This window comes from Bombina bombina, chromosome 10 (assembly GCF_027579735.1).
Source record: "Bombina bombina isolate aBomBom1 chromosome 10, aBomBom1.pri, whole genome shotgun sequence".
NCBI classification, from domain to species: domain Eukaryota; kingdom Metazoa; phylum Chordata; class Amphibia; order Anura; family Bombinatoridae; genus Bombina; species Bombina bombina.
This window is the reverse complement of record NC_069508.1, coordinates 11,838,455-11,855,826: the sequence shown is the minus strand read 5'-3', so window position 1 is coordinate 11,855,826 and position 17,372 is coordinate 11,838,455. Positions and strand designations below refer to the sequence as shown.

The window sequence follows — 17,372 nt, the reverse complement described above, 5'->3', positions numbered from 1 at the left end:
TGTGTAACAGCACTGCTTTGTGTTATTATTTACTGTCACTACTAGTGTGTAACTATACTGCTTTGTGTTATTATTTACTGTCACTACTAGTGTGTAACTGCACTGCTTTGTGTTATTATTTACTATCACTACTAGTGTGTAACTGCACTGCTTTGTGTTATTATTTACTGTCACTACTAGTGTGTAACTATACTGCTTTGTGTTATTATTTACTATCACTACTAGTGTGTAACTGCACTGCCTTGTGTTATTATTTACTGTCACTACTATTGTGTAACTGCACTGCTTTGTGTTATTATTTACTGTCACTACTAGTGTGTAACTGCACTGCTTTGTGTTATTATTTACTGTCACTACTAGTGTGTAACTGCACTGCTTTGTGTTATTATTTACTGTCACTACTAGTGTGTAACTGCACTGCTTTGTGTTATTATTTACTGCTTTGTGTTATTATTTACTGTCACTACTAGTGTGTAACTGCACTGTTTTGTGTTATTATTTACTGCTTTGTGTTATTATTTACTGTCACTACTAGTGTGTAACTGCACTGCTTTGTGTTATTATTTACTGTCAGTACTAGTGTGTAACTGCATTGCGTTGTGTTATTATTTACTGTCAGTGCTAGTGTGTAACTGCACTGCTTTGTGTTATTATTATTTACTGTCACTACTAGTGTGTAACTACACTGCTTTGTTTTATTATTTACTGTCAGTACTAGTGTGTAACTGCACTGCGTTGTGTTATTATTTACTGTCAGTACTAGTGTGTAACTGCACTGCTTTGTGTTATTATTATTTACTGTCACTACTAGTGTGTAACTGCACTGCGTTTTGTTATTATTTACTGTCAGTACTAGTGTGTAACTGCACTGCTTTGTGTTATTATTATTTATTGTCACTACTAGTGTGTAACTGCACTGCTTTGTGTTATTATTTACTGTCAGTACCAGTGTGTAACTGCACTGCTTTGTGTTATTATTTACTATCACTACTAGTGTGTAACTGCACTGCCTTGTGTTATTATTTACTGTCACTACTATTGTGTAACTGCACTGCCTTGTGTTATTATTTACTGTCACTACTAGTGTGTAACTGCACTGCTTTGTCTTATTATTTACTGTCACTACTAGTGTGTAACTGCACTGCTTTGTCTTATTATTTACTGTCACTACTAGTGTGTAACTGCACTGCTTTGTCTTATTATTTACTGTCACTACTAGTGTGTAACTGCACTGCTTTGTCTTATTATTTACTGTCACTACTAGTGTGTAACTGCACTGCTTTGTGTTATTATTTACTGTCACTACTAGTGTGTAACTGCACTGCTTTGTCTTATTATTTACTGTCACTACTAGTGTGTAACTGCACTGCTTTGTCTTATTATTTACTGTCACTACTAGTGTGTAACTGCACTGCTTTGTGTTATTATTTACTGTCACTACTAGTGTGTAACAGCACTGCTTTGTGTTATTATTTACTGTCACTACTAGTGTGTAACTGCACTGCTTTGTGTTATTATTTACTATCACTACTAGTGTGTAACTGCACTGCTTTGTGTTATTATTTACTGTCACTACTAGTGTGTAACTATACTGCTTTGTGTTATTATTTACTATCACTACTAGTGTGTAACTGCACTGCCTTGTGTTATTATTTACTGTCACTACTATTGTGTAACTGCACTGCTTTGTGTTATTATTTACTGTCACTACTAGTGTGTAACTGCACTGCTTTGTGTTATTATTTACTGTCACTACTAGTGTGTAACTATACTGCTTTGTGTTATTATTTACTATCACTACTAGTGTGTAACTGCACTGCTTTGTGTTATTATTTACTGCTTTGTGTTATTATTTACTGTCACTACTAGTGTGTAACTGCACTGCTTTGTGTTATTATTTACTGTCACTACTAGTGTGTAACTGCACTGCTTTGTGTTATTATTTACTGCTTTGTGTTATTATTTACTGTCACTACTAGTGTGTAACTGCACTGTTTTGTGTTATTATTTACTGCTTTGTGTTATTATTTACTGTCACTACTAGTGTGTAACTGCACTGCTTTGTGTTATTATTATTTACTGTCACTGCTAGTGTGTAACTACACTGCTTTGTGTTATTATTTACTGTCAGTACTAGTGTGTAACTGCACTGCGTTGTGTTATTATTTACTGTCAGTACTAGTGTGTAACTGCACTGCTTTGTGTTATTATTATTTACTGTCACTACTAGTGTGTAACTGCACTGCGTTGTGTTATTATTTACTGTCAGTACTAGTGTGTAACTGCACTGCTTTGTGTTATTATTATTTACTGTCACTACTAGTGTGTAACTGCACTGCTTTGTGTTATTATTTACTGTCAGTACCAGTGTGTAACTGCACTGCTTTGTGTTATTATTTACTATCACTACTAGTGTGTAACTGCACTGCCTTGTGTTATTATTTACTGTCACTACTATTGTGTAACTGCACTGCCTTGTGTTATTATTTACTGTCACTACTAGTGTGTAACTGCACTGCTTTGTCTTATTATTTACTGTCACTACTAGTGTGTAACTGCACTGCTTTGTCTTATTATTTACTGTCACTACTAGTGTGTAACTGCACTGCTTTGTCTTATTATTTACTGTCACTACTAGTGTGTAACTGCACTGCTTTGTCTTATTATTTACTGTCACTACTAGTGTGTAACTGCACTGCTTTGTCTTATTATTTACTGTCACTACTAGTGTGTAACTGCACTGCGTTGTGTTATTATTTACTGTCACTACTAGTGTGTAACTGCACTGCTTTGTCTTATTATTTACTGTCACTACTAGTGTGTAACTGCACTGCTTTGTCTTATTATTTACTGTCACTACTAATGTGTAACTGCACTGCTTTGTCTTATTATTTACTGTCACTACTAGTGTGTAACTGCACTGCTTTGTCTTATTATTTACTGTCACTACTAGTGTGTAACTGCACTGCTTTGTCTTATTATTTACTGCCCATTGGTGAGGTTGGTTATAAGTACATAGTCACTCACTAGAGCGGCTGTGTCATGTCACTGAGCGTCATAACTGGGGCACTGAGAGTGTATTGGGGCAGGTATGTGAGAGAATTGTATAGGGCAGGGGATCCTATAGATTTATATGGGTCAAGGGAATGTATAAACGTATCTGGGGCAATTCCTGTTAAAGCATTGGAAGCTTTAGGTGTATAGAGAGGTTCAGGTGTATAAGAGGGATACATATGGGAACCTTTTTTCCAGTCCATTAGAGGTTTTACAATTGTCTTTTTTATTTTGTAGAAACGTAATGGCGTTCGGAAGATGTCCCGGCACTTAGATTCAGGTATGTGCTGATATATATATATATATATATATATAGTATATAGTGCGATACGAGTGGGTTTTTAGATGAACATTATGGAAACTGATTTGTTCTTAGCTGTCAGTGAGGAGTGTGACCTCTCTGGGGTGCAATATCATACACAGGACCCCCTCCCCCTTAGTATAAGTATGTGAGACACTTGCAGACAGATTTCTACTATTTACATAAACTGAGCTTATTTTAAAATAAATTAAATTAGTGGATGTGTGATTTCTGTTAGCGCCAACTAGCACGTTTGTCGTCTCGCAGATACAGTCGCATCATCTGTCACAATATTTACAAGCCAATGAAGACATTTCCAAATAAACAGAATTACTTCTGCATGAAAGGGACACTCACAGCTTGTATACACACAGTATTATTTCAAGATCTCAATCTGAGAAAAAGAAATATAAAAATGTGGCTTGTGACATAAATGTGCTTATTGTCTGCTGGGAAAACTTCCATACAATTGTCCTATTCTCCAAAATGTTATTTTAAAGGTTTGGTGACATTGTCCTATTGCTGACTGGCCGACTACTGGGCAAGTGTCAATATATAAAAACGTCTCTAGCCTGGAATATAAATACTAGATTATTTTCATAATAAAGTAGGGTAAATATCTTCCTATCTCCACTGCTATCCCCTAAAACCCCATAGCATGTAAGCCTATGAGCCCAGCTGTTTGTAGTTCACCTTCATAAAAGCTGACTACAACAGTGCAACTCTCGGCAGGACCCTCTCTCCCCATTTGTTCCCTGTAATCATTTTTTGTATATACCACCCATGTTCATAGCACTGCGGAACCTGATAATAATAATATCTTAAAGGGACACTAAACCCAACAATTTTCTTTCAGGATTCAAGTAGAGAATACAATTTTAAACAACATTTCAATTTACTTCTATTATCTAGTTTGCTTCATTATTTAGATATCCTTTGTTGAAGAAATAGCAATGCACGTGGGTGAGCCAATCATATGAGGCATCTATGTACAGCAACCAATCAGCAGCTACTGAGCTTATCTAGATATGCTTTTCAGCACAGTATATCAAGAGAATAAAGCAAATTAGATAATAGAAGTAAATTAGAAAGTTGTTTAAAATTGCCTGCTCTTTCTAAATCATAAAAGAAAAAATTTGGGTTTCATGTCCCTTTAAGACTTCATGTGGTTCTGTAAATAATTGTGGATGGTTATGTATTTATATTTGTTTTTATTTTATTTTAAGGTTTACCAAAAATGCAGGTAATTAGGAATTACAGTGGGTTCCCTCCACCCCCAGCAGGTGACGGCCCAGCGCTGGATATTCATATAGGAGACACAATCGAGTTAATGCGAGCAGATGCACGTAGTTTATACTGGCAGGTACAGAATACTTTATAAAATGATTAATATTAATAATAATGTCTCTTATATTACTTTATAACCCTCCCTATAACTCCTCCTATTGCACCATATAACCCTCCCTATAACTCCTCCTATTGCACCATATAACCCTCCATATAACTCCTCCAATTGTACCATATAACCCTCCCTATAACTCCTTCTATTGTATCATATAACCCTCCCTATAACTCCTCCTATTGCACCATATAACCCTACCTATAACTCATCCTATTGCACCATATAACCCTCCCTATAACTCCTCCTATTCTACCATATAACTCTCCCTATAACTCCTCCTATTGTACCATATAACCCTCCCTATAACTCCTCCTATTGTACCATATAACCCCCCCCTATAACTCCTCCTATTGCACCATATAACCCTCCCTATAACTCCTCCTATTGTATCATATAACTCTCCCTATAACTCCTCCTATTGCACCATATAACCCTCCCTATAACTACTCCTATTGCATCATATAACCCTCCCTATAACTCCTCCTATTGCACCATATAACCTTCCCTATAACTCCTCCTATTGCACCATATAACACTCCCTATAACTCCTCCTATTGCATCATATAACCCTCCCTATAACTCCTACTTTTGCACCATATAACTCTCCCTATAACTCCTCCTATTGTATCATATAACTCTCCCTATAACTCCTCCTATTGTATCATATAACCCTCCCTATAACTCCTCCTTTTGCACCATATAACTCTCCCTATAACTCCTCCTATTGTATCATATAACCCTCCCTATAACTCCTCCTTTTGCACCATATAACTCTCCCTATAACTCCTCCTATTGTATCATATAACTCTCCCTATAACTCCTCCTATTGTATCATATAACTCTCCCTATAACTCCTCCTATTGCACTATATAACTCTCCCTATAACTCCTCCTATTGCACCATATAACCCCCCCTATAACTCCTCCTATTGCACCATATAACCCCCCCTATAACTCCTCCTATTGCACCATATAACCCTCCCTATAACTCCTCCTATTGCACCATATAACCCTCCATATAACTCCTCCTATTCTACCATATAACCCCCCCTATAACTCATCTTATTGCACCATATAACCCTCCCTATAACTCCTCCTATTGCATCATATAACCCTCCCTATAACTCCTCCTATTTTACCATATAACCCTCCATATAACTCCTCCTATTCTACCATACAACTCTCCCTATAACTCCTCCTTTTTTACCATATAACCCTCCCTATAACTCCTCCTATTGTACCATATAACTCTCCCTATAACTCCTCCTTTTTTACCATATAACCCTCCCTATAACTCCTCCTATTGTACCATATAACCCTCCATATAACTCTCTACCATACAACTCTCCCTATAACTCCTCCTATTCTACCATATAACTCTCCCTATAACTCCTCCTATTGCACCATATAACCCTCCCTATAACTGCTCCTATTGCACCATATAACCCTCCCTATAACTCCTCCTATTGTACCATATGACCCTCCCTATAACTCCTCCTATTGCACCATATAGCCCTTCCTATAACTTTTCCTATTGTGCCATATAACTCTCTCTCTATAACCCCTCCTATTGCACCATATAACCCTCCCTATAACTCCTCCTATTGCACCATATAACCCTCCCTATAACTCCTCCTATTGCACCATATAACCCTCTCTATAACTCCTCCTATTACACCATATAACCATCCATATAACTCCTCCTATTGCACCATATAACCCTCCCTATAACTCCTCCTATTTTACCATATAACCCTCCCTATAACTACTCCTATTGCACCATATAACCCTCCCTATAACTCCTCCTATTACACCATATAACCCTCCCTATAACTCCTCCTATTGCACCATATAACCCTCCCTATAACTCCTCCTATTGCACCATATAACCCTCCCTATAACTCCTCCTATTGTACCATATAACCCTCCATATAACTCCTATTCTACCATACAACTCTCCCTATAACTCCTCCTATTGTACCATATAACTCTCCCTATAACTCCTCCTATTGTACCATATAACCCCTCTATATCTCCTCTTATTGCACCATATAACCCTCCCTATAACTCCTCCTATTGCACCATATAACCCTCCCTATTACTCCTCCTATTGCACCATATAACACTCCCTATAACTCCTCCTATTGCACCATATAACTCTCCCTATAACTCCTCCTATTGCACCATATAACCCTCCCTATTACTCCTCCTATTGCACCATATACTCCTCCCTATAACTCCTCCTATTGCACCATATACTCCTCCCTATTACTCCTCCTATTGCACCATATACCCCTCCCTATAACTCCACCTATTGCACCATATAACCCTCCCTATAACTCCTCCTATTGTTCCATATAACCCTCTCTATAACTCCTCCTATTGCACCATATAACCTTCCCTATAACTCCTCCTATTGCACCATATAACCCTCTCTATAACTCCTCCTATTGCACCATATAACCCTCCCTATAACTCCTCCTATTGTACCATATTACCCTCCCTATAACTCCTCCTATTGCACCATATAACCCTCCCTATAACTCCTCCTATTGCACCATATAAAGCTCCCTATAACTCCTCCTATTGCACCATATAACCTTCCCTATAACTCCTCCTATTGCACCGTATAACCCTCCCTATAACTCCTCCTATTGCACCATATAACCCTCCCTATAACTCCTCCTATTGCACCATATAACCCTCCCTATAACTCCTTATATTGCACCATATAACCCTCCTTATAACTCCTCCTATTGCACCGTATAACCCTCCCTATAACTCCTCCTATTGCACCATATAACACTCCCTATAACTCCTCCTATTGCACCATATAACCCTCCCTATAACACTTCCTATTGCACATATAACCCTCCCTATAACACCTCCTATTGCACCATATAACCCTCCCTATAACTCCTCCTATTGCACCATATACCCCTCCCTATAACTCCTCCTATTGCACCATATAACCCTCCCTATAACTCCTCCTATTGCACTGTATAACCCTCCCTTTATAACTCGTATCTCTCCATATAGTCTTTGGTGTATTATTATTTATTTAAGTAAATATAGTAAAGGAGTAAATAAGGATCAGACGTGTTCTGATAACATCCTTTGGTTTCTTTTGCCTTTATAGGGTAGAAATGTAGTCACGTCAGAAATCGGCTTTTTCCCATGTGACTTTGTGAAACCTTCTCCATGTGTGAGTATCTGGGGATGGTTATGTGACTGATATGAGCAGATTTCAATTCTTTGATAATCTTTGTCTTTACTTGATAAATGTACAATGTTGCCGTATCCTATTGTATGTGTCTGCCACTATGCACAAGATTCAGATACCTTCCTGTGTTTTTAGTTTTCTAAGGATTCATCTTTACCCAGTGACTCTCAGGGTAATGAGGGTTAGAACTGAAGCTATTTGAGCTACACCGCATGGAGCGCACAGTCTCAGTTCTACAGCACCGACCTCACCAGTCCCTATGTTATACTATATAGCTGATTCGCTGAGACTCAAAAATCTCTTTAATGAAGAAGCTACACAAACTAATGAGGGACTGGTGAAGTAGGAGTGCACTTCAGGGAATTGTGCCCAGTGAATATACTGTTGGTTGTCTAATACAGATATATATATATATGTCTTTCCTTGCCAGGTGCCAAAGCCAGTGGATTATTCCGGCCAGCCCTGGTGAGTTATATACCATCACTTGTATATAACAAACGTGCTGGTAGTGAAATGAGTCACTACATAATCCAATTTAATTTCCTCAGGTACTCAGGCGCAATGGAACGATTGCAAGCGGAAGACGAACTTATGAACAGGGAAAACAGTACCTACCTCATCCGGCACAGGACTAAGGAAAGTGGGGAGTACGCAATCAGTATCAAGTGAGACTGGGTCCTTTCAGTAATTTTACATTTAAGTTTTGCACTTTCTCTTTTATTTTTTAATACATTTAGATTTACATTTATATTTAGATCTAGCAGTGATTTTAATTTTACAAATTCTGATTTTGCTTTGAAAGTATCTGTGTTACTTTAATAACCTAGGATTATACTTTGTATATTTCTGTGTAGCTTTTACAAATTACATTGCACTTTGTATTTGCTGTAATATAAAATAAAACTGACAGGTTTTAGAAAGTGTGAGGGACAGGGCAGTTCCCTGGGCTGAACAAAGGAGTTCCCAGGGTATGTCTTAAGTTCTCTTACAAGTCTTGTGAAATGTTATAAGCATTTTAAACAAGCTGTACTCATTGATTTGTCTCGCCAGCTGTATGCAGGTGAAGTTTGCTCAAAATTCACAATACACTTATTTTAACTAACAGAGAAGTAATATATACTAAAATATAGAAAAAATCAAGTAAAATTGTAGTGAAAATATTTTAGTTTAATTTGTAATTGATGCAAACTAAGACTTTATATAAGCCCCACGGGTTCTCCAGTTACCTCTCTCCCATGTAAAATTTAGAATTCCTGGGCCTGATGGCGTAAAACTATCTGAAAAGGTGAGATGATCTAAAAAGTCTCGTCAGTATGACAAGACCCCTCAAAACAATTTAGAAACACAAATTTTATCTTGAGACATGTTTATGTTACTATGCAGTGAAGGAGAGAACCCTACATTACAGTATAAGGTTTAAAAAAAAACCTCCAAAGAATTTGTGTGATTTCTCTCCAATCCATCTATGTGTCTGTCTCATCTGTCTGTGTCATCTGTCTGTATTTGTCTGTATCTGTCTCATCTGTCTGTATTTGTCTCGTCTGTCTGTGTCTGTGTCATCTGTCTGTGTCTGTGTCATCTGTCTGTGTCTGTCTCATCTGTCTGTATCTTTCTCATTTGTCTGTGTCTGTGTCATCTGTCTGTCTCATCTGTCTGTGTCTGTGTCATCTGTCTGTATCTGTCTCATCTGTCTGTGTTTGTCTCATCTGTCTGTGTCTTTCTCATCTGTCTGTGTCTTTGTGTGTCTGTCTCATCTGTCTGTGTCTGTTTCATCTGTCTCATCTGTCTGTATCTGTCTCATCTGTCTGTATCTGTCTCATCTGTATGTGTCTGTCTCATCTGTCTGTGTCTGTCTCATCTGTATGTGTCTTTCTCATCTGTCTGTGTCTTTCTCATCTGTCTGTGTCTGTCTCATCTGTCTGTGCCTGTGTCATCTGTCTGTGCCTGTCTCATCTGTCTGTGTCTGCTTCATCTGTCTGTGTCTGTCTCATCTGTCTGTGTCTGCTTCATCTGTCTGTGTCTGTCTCATCTGTCTCATCTGTCTGTATCTGTCTCATCTGTCTGTGTCTGTCTCATCTGTCTCTATCTGTTTCATCTCTCTGTGTCTGTCTCATCTGTCTCATCTGTCTGTGTCTGTCTCATCTGTCTCATCTCTCTGTGTCTGTCTCATCTGTCTGTCTGTCACTCTCTGTCATATGAATATGTCTCAAATTACACTGTATCCTACCCATGTCTGTCACTTCTCTGTCACCTCTATGTCCCTTTGTCTGCCTGCCAGATTCTGCCCCTCATCTCTCGCTTTGTGCGATACTATCAGGATTTAAGGCAGTTGTGAAGTTTTTGTAAAACGTAAGAAACTTCTGTAGCTCTCATGCATGTGAATGAGTTGCCACAACCGCACGTAAACAGAATGTAATCGAGCCGCATATAAACGACTAATTGGATTTAAATATGATCTTTCGGCACCTGCTGCATTTTGTCTGCGCCCAGCTAAATATAAAGTGCTAATGACTTGTCAGCCCTGTATTGGGGGACATTCATTCTACCGCAGCAATGAATCTGCTGCGAGGTTGGGGTCGCCTCCAGGTAGTTATTGATCCTGGGCTGATTAAAAGCAAATTTATATTCAGAAGTTATGTTTTGCCCGCAGGTATAACAACGAGGTGAAGCACATCAAGATCTTAACGAGAGACGGCTTTTTTTACATTGCGGAAAATAGGAAATTTAAAAGTTTATTGGTAAGCATTGATCCGGCTTTTTTAGCTTAAATTGTCACAGTGATGTGTTCTTTGTCAAACTCTCCCCAGGACTCAGGTAAACTTGTGGTTGGCTGCAAGTACAGAACCCCCCAAAAACACCCAAATGTGCTCTCTCATACAGGTCCAGATATTTCTTGTCCTTTTCTAGACAGTTTCCTGGATTAGCAACAAATCCTGAGCACTTATAAGACAAAGTCTCTCCAATACCTCTGTTGCTCTCATTCCCTTAAAGGGACACGAAACCCAAATGTATCTTCCATGACTCGGATACAGAATACAATTTTATACAACTTTCTATTATCTAATTGTCTTCATTCTCTTTGTTATCTGTTCTTGAATGTGCAGCAATGCACTACTGGGAGCTAGCTGAACACAGGTGAGCCAATGACATGAGGCATATACTGTATGTGCAGCCACCAATCAGCAGCTCCCGAGCCTACCTAGGTATCTTTTTCATCAAAAGATACTAAGATCACAAAACAAATGTGATAATAGAAGTAAATTAAGCTCATGCCCCTTTAATTGTACGAGAATATCCAGGACTTGTGAGATTTGCACTAATTCCAGCTAAACCCCCTGATTAGGGAGCTTACTCTCTCTGGTGCTGAATTAAACAGCCAAGAAATAATTTGATCAGAAAGTTGAATATTGTTAGTATCATGGATTGTGGTGAAATTGTAATCAGTACACAGAGGATTGCCCCTGCCCCAAAGAGCTTACAATCTAGTGGTATATACTGAGACCCTGTCCCAAGGAGCTTACAGTCTAGTGATATATACTGAGACCCTGCCCCAAAGAGCTTACAGTCTAGTGATATATACTGAGACCCTGTCCCAAGGAGCTTACAGTCTAGTGATATATACTGAGACGCTGTCCCAAGGAGCTTACAGTCTAGTGATATATACTGAGACCCTGCCCCAAGGAGCTTACAGTCTAGTGATATATACTGAGACCCTGTCCCTAGGAGCTTACAGTCTAGTGATATATACTGAGACCCTGCCCCAAAGAGCTTACAGTCTAGTGATATATACTGAGACCCTGCCCCAAAGAGCTTACAGTCTAGTGATATATACTGAGACCCTGCCCCAAAGAGCTTACAGTCTAGTGATATATACTGAGACCCTGCCCCAAAGAGCTTACAGTCTAGTGGTATATACTGAGACCCTGTCCCAAGGAGCTTACAGTCTAGTGATATATACTGAGACCCTGTCCCTAGGAGCTTACAGTCTAGTGATATATACTGAGACCCTGTCCCTAGGAGCTTACAGTCTAGTGATATATACTGAGACCCTGCCCCAAAGAGCTTACAGTCTAGTGATATATACTGAGACCCTGCCCCAAAGAGCTTACAGTCTAGTGATATATACTGAGACCCTGTCCCAAAGAGCTTACAGTCTAGTGATATATACTGAGACCCTGTCCCAAAGAGCTTACAGTCTAGTGATATATACTGAGACCCTGCCCCAAAGAGCTTACAGTCTAGTGATATATACTGAGACCCTGCCCCAAGGAGCTTACAGTCTAGTGATATATACTGAGACCCTGTCCCAAGGAGCTTACAGTCTAGTGATATATACTGAGACCCTGTCCCAAGGAGCTTACAGTCTAGTGATATATACTGAGACCCTGCCCCAAAGAGCTTACAGTCTAGTGATATATACTGAGACCCTGCCCCAAGGAGCTTACAGTCTAGTGATATATACTGAGACCCTGCCCCAAAGAGCTTACAGTCTAGTGATATATACTGAGACCCTGCCCCAAGGAGCTTACAGTCTAGTGATATATACTAAAGACCCTGTCCCAAGGAGCTTACAGTCTAGTGATATATACTGAGACCCTGTCCCAAGGAGCTTACAGTCTAGTGATATATACTGAGACCCTGCCCCAAAGAGCTTACAGTCTAGTGATATATACTGAGACCCTGTCCCAAGGAGCTTACAGTCTAGTGATATATACTGAGACCCTGTCCCAAGGAGCTTACAGTCTAGTGATATATACTGAGACCCTGCCCCAAGGAGCTTACAGTCTAGTGATATATACTGAGACCCTGTCCCAAGGAGCTTACAGTCTAGTGATATATACTGAGACCCTGTCCCAAGGAGCTTACAGTCTAGTGATATATACTGAGACCCTGCCCCAAAGAGCTTACAGTCTAGTGATATATACTGAGACCCTGCCCCAAAGAGCTTACAGTCTAGTGATATATACTGAGACCCTGTCCCAAGGAGCTTACAGTCTAGTGATATATACTGAGACCCTGCCCCAAAGAGCTTACAGTCTAGTGATATATACTGAGACCCTGTCCCAAAGAGCTTACAGTCTAGTGATATATACTGAGACCCTGTCCCAAGGAGCTTACAGTCTAGTGATATATACTGAGACCCTGTCCCAAGGAGCTTACAGTCTAGTGATATATACTGAGACCCTGCCCCAAAGAGCTTACAGTCTAGTGATATATACTGAGACCCTGCCCCAAGGAGCTTACAGTCTAGTGATATATACTGAGACCCTGCCCCAAGGAGCTTACAGTCTAGTGATATATACTGAGACCCTGTCCCAAGGAGCTTACAGTCTAGTGATATATACTGAGACCCTGTCCCAAGGAGCTTACAGTCTAGTGATATATACTGAGACCCTGCCCCAAAGAGCTTACAGTCTAGTGATATATACTGAGACCCTGCCCCAAAGAGCTTACAGTCTAGTGATATATACTGAGACCCTGCCCCAAAGAGCTTACAGTCTAGTGATATATACTGAGACCCTGCCCCAAAGAGCTTACAGTCTAGTGATATATACTGAGACCCTGCCCCAAGGAGCTTACAGTCTAGTGATATATACTGAGACCCTGTCCCAAAGAGCTTACAGTCTAGTGATATATACTGAGACCCTGCCCCAAAGAGCTTACAGTCTAGTGATATATACTGAGACCCTGTCCCAAGGAGCTTACAGTCTAGTGATATATACTGAGACCCTGTCCCAAGGAGCTTACAGTCTAGTGATATATACTGAGACCCTGCCCCAAAGAGCTTACAGTCTAGTGGTATATACTGAGACCCTGTCCCAAGGAGCTTACAGTCTAGTGATATATATTGAGACCCTGTCCCTAGGAGCTTACAGTCTAGTGGTATATACTGAGACCCTGCCCCAAAGAGCTTACAGTCTAGTGATATATACTGAGACCCTGCCCCAAGGAGCTTACAGTCTAGTGGTATATACTGAGACCCTGTCCCAAGGAGCTTACAGTCTAGTGATATATACTGAGACCCTGCCCCAAAGAGCTTACAGTCTAGTGGTATATACTGAGACCCTGTCCCAAGGAGCTTACAGTCTAGTGGTATATACTGAGACCCTGTCCCAAGGAGCTTACAGTCTAGTGATATATACTGAGACCCTGTCCCAAAGAGCTTGCAGTCTAGTGATATATACTGAGACCCTGTCCCTATGAGCTTACAGTCTAGTGATATATACTGAGACCCTGTCCCTAGGAGCTTACAGTCTAGTGATATATACTGAGACCCTGTCCCAAGGAGCTTACAGTCTAGTGATATATACTGAGACCCTGCCCCAAAGAGCTTACAGTCTAGTGATATATACTGAGACCCTGTCCCAAGGAGCTTACAGTCTAGTGATATATACTGAGACCCTGCCCCAAAGAGCTTACAGTCTAGTGGTATATACTGAGACCCTGTCCCAAGGAGCTTACAGTCTAGTGGTATATACTGAGACCCTGTCCCAAGGAGCTTACAGTCTAGTGATATATACTGAGACCCTGTCCCAAAGAGCTTACAGTCTAGTGATATATACTGAGACCCTGTCCCTAGGAGCTTACAGTCTAGTGATATATACTGAGACCCTGTCCCTAGGAGCTTACAGTCTAGTGATATATACTGAGACCCTGTCCCAAGGAGCTTACAGTCTAGTGATATATACTGAGACCCTGCCCCAAAGAGCTTACAGTCTAGTGATATATACTGAGACCCTGTCCCAAGGAGCTTACAGTCTAGTGATATATACTGAGACCCTGTCCCAAGGAGCTTACAGTCTAGTGATATATACTGAGACCCTGTCCCAAAGAGCTTACAGTCTAGTGATATATACTGAGACCCTGCCCCAAAGAGCTTACAGTCTAGTGATATATACTGAGACCCTGTCCCAAGGAGCTTACAGTCTAGTGATATATACTGAGACCCTGTCCCAAGGAGCTTACAGTCTAGTGATATATACTGAGACCCTGCCCCAAAGAGCTTACAGTCTAGTGGTATATACTGAGACCCTGTCCCAAGGAGCTTACAGTCTAGTGATATATACTGAGACCCTGTCCCAAGGAGCTTACGGTCTAGTGATATATACTGAGACCCTGCCCCAAAGAGCTTACAGTCTAGTGATATATACTGAGACCCTGCCCCAAAGAGCTTACAGTCTAGTGGTATATACTGAGACCCTGTCCCAAGGAGCTTACAGTCTAGTGGTATATACTGAGACTCTGTCCCAAGGAGCTTACAGTCTAGTGATATATACTGAGACCCTGTCCCTAGGAGCTTACAGTCTAGTGATATATACTGAGACCCTGTCCCTAGGAGCTTACAGTCTAGTGATATATACTGAGACCCTGTCCCAAGGAGCTTACAGTCTAGTGATATATACTGAGACCCTGCCCCAAAGAGCTTACAGTCTAGTGATATATACTGAGACCCTGCCCCAAAGAGCTTACAGTCTAGTGATATATACTGAGACCCTGCCCCAAGGAGCTTACAGTCTAGTGATATATACTGAGACCCTGCCCCAAAGAGCTTACAATCTAGTGGTATATACTGAGACCCTGCCCCAAGGAGCTTACAGTCTAGTGATATATACTGAGACCCTGCCCCAAGGAGCTTACAGTCTAGTGATATATACTGAGACCCTGCCCAAGGAGCTTACAGTCTAGTGATATATACTGAGACCCTGCCCAAGGAGCTTACAGTCTAGTGATATATACTGAGACCCTGCCCCAAAGAGCTTACAGTCTAGTGATATATACTGAGACCCTGCCCCAAGGAGCTTACAGTCTAGTGATATATACTGAGACCCTGCCCCAAGGAGCTTACAGTCTAGTGATATATACTGAGACCCTGCCCCAAAGAGCTTACAGTCTAGTGATATATACTGAGACCCTGCCCCAAAGAGCTTACAGTCTAGTGATATATACTGAGACCCTGTCCCAAGGAGCTTACAGTCTAGTGATATATACTGAGACCCTGTCCCAAGGAGCTTACAGTCTAGTGATATATACTGAGACCCTGTCCCAAGGAGCTTACAGTCTAGTGATATATACTGAGACCCTGTCCCAAGGAGCTTACAGTCTAGTGATATATACTGAGACCCTGCCCCAAAGAGCTTACAGTCTAGTGATATATACTGAGACCCTGCCCCAAGGAGCTTACAGTCTAGTGATATATACTGAGACCCTGTCCCAAGGAGCTTACAGTCTAGTGATATATACTGAGACCCTGCCCCAAAGAGCTTACAGTCTAGTGATATATACTGAGACCCTGCCCCAAAGAGCTTACAGTCTAGTGATATATACTGAGACCCTGTCCCAAGGAGCTTACAGTCTAGTGATATATACTGAGACCCTGCCCCAAAGAGCTTACAGTCTAGTGATATATACTGAGACCCTGTCCCAAAGAGCTTACAGTCTAGTGATATATACTGAGACCCTGTCCCAAGGAGCTTACAGTCTAGTGATATATACTGAGACCCTGCCCCAAAGAGCTTACAGTCTAGTGATATATACTGAGACCCTGCCCCAAAGAGCTTACAGTCTAGTGATATATACTGAGACCCTGTCCCAAGGAGCTTACAGTCTAGTGATATATACTGAGACCCTGCCCCAAAGAGCTTACAGTCTAGTGATATATACTGAGACCCTGTCCCAAGGAGCTTACAGTCTAGTGATATATACTGAGACCCTGCCCCAAAGAGCTTACAGTCTAGTGATATATACTGAGACCCTGCCTCAAAGAGCTTACAGTCTAGTGATATATACTGAGACCCTGCCCCAAAGAGCTTACAGTCTAGTGATATATACTGAGACCCTGTCCCAAGGAGCTTACAGTCTAGTGATATATACTGAGACCCTGCCCCAAAGAGCTTACAGTCTAGTGATATATACTGAGACCCTGCCCCAAGGAGCTTACAGTCTAGTGATATATACTGAGACCCTGTCCCAAAGAGCTTACAGTCTAGTGATATATACTGAGACCCTGCCCCAAAGAGCTTACAGTCTAGTGATATATACTGAGACCCTGTCCCAAGGAGCTTACAGTCTAGTGATATATACTGAGACCCTGCCCCAAAGAGCTTACAGTCTAGTGATATATACTGAGACCCTGTCCCAAGGAGCTTACAGTCTAGTGATATATACTGAGACCCTGCCCCAAAGAGCTTACAGTCTAGTGATATATACTGAGACCCTGCCCCAAAGAGCTTACAGTCTAGTGATATATACTGAGACCCTGCCCCAAAGAGCTTACAGTCTAGTGGTATATACTGAGACCCTGCCCCAAAGAGCTTACAGTCTAGTGATATATACTGAGACCCTGCCCCAAAGAGCTTACAGTCTAGTGATATATACTGAGACCCTGCCCCAAAG

The 17,372-nt window shown here is 40.7% G+C and overlaps 1 protein-coding gene across 4 annotated transcripts in view; it reads left to right on the top strand.

The window, feature by feature from the left end:
• Window positions 1-17,372, top strand: part of VAV3 (vav guanine nucleotide exchange factor 3) — a 300,764-nt gene that overhangs the window by 237,896 nt on the left and 45,496 nt on the right. For all 4 annotated transcript variants that reach the window (XM_053693780.1, XM_053693781.1, XM_053693784.1 and 1 more), the window contains exons 20-25: window positions 3,292-3,334; window positions 4,582-4,718; window positions 7,896-7,961; window positions 8,410-8,444; window positions 8,528-8,644; window positions 10,630-10,717. In XM_053693780.1, coding sequence (XP_053549755.1) covers window positions 3,292-3,334; window positions 4,582-4,718; window positions 7,896-7,961; window positions 8,410-8,444; window positions 8,528-8,644; window positions 10,630-10,717 — 486 coding nt within the window. The remainder of the gene's footprint in view (window positions 1-3,291; window positions 3,335-4,581; window positions 4,719-7,895; window positions 7,962-8,409; window positions 8,445-8,527; window positions 8,645-10,629; window positions 10,718-17,372) is intronic.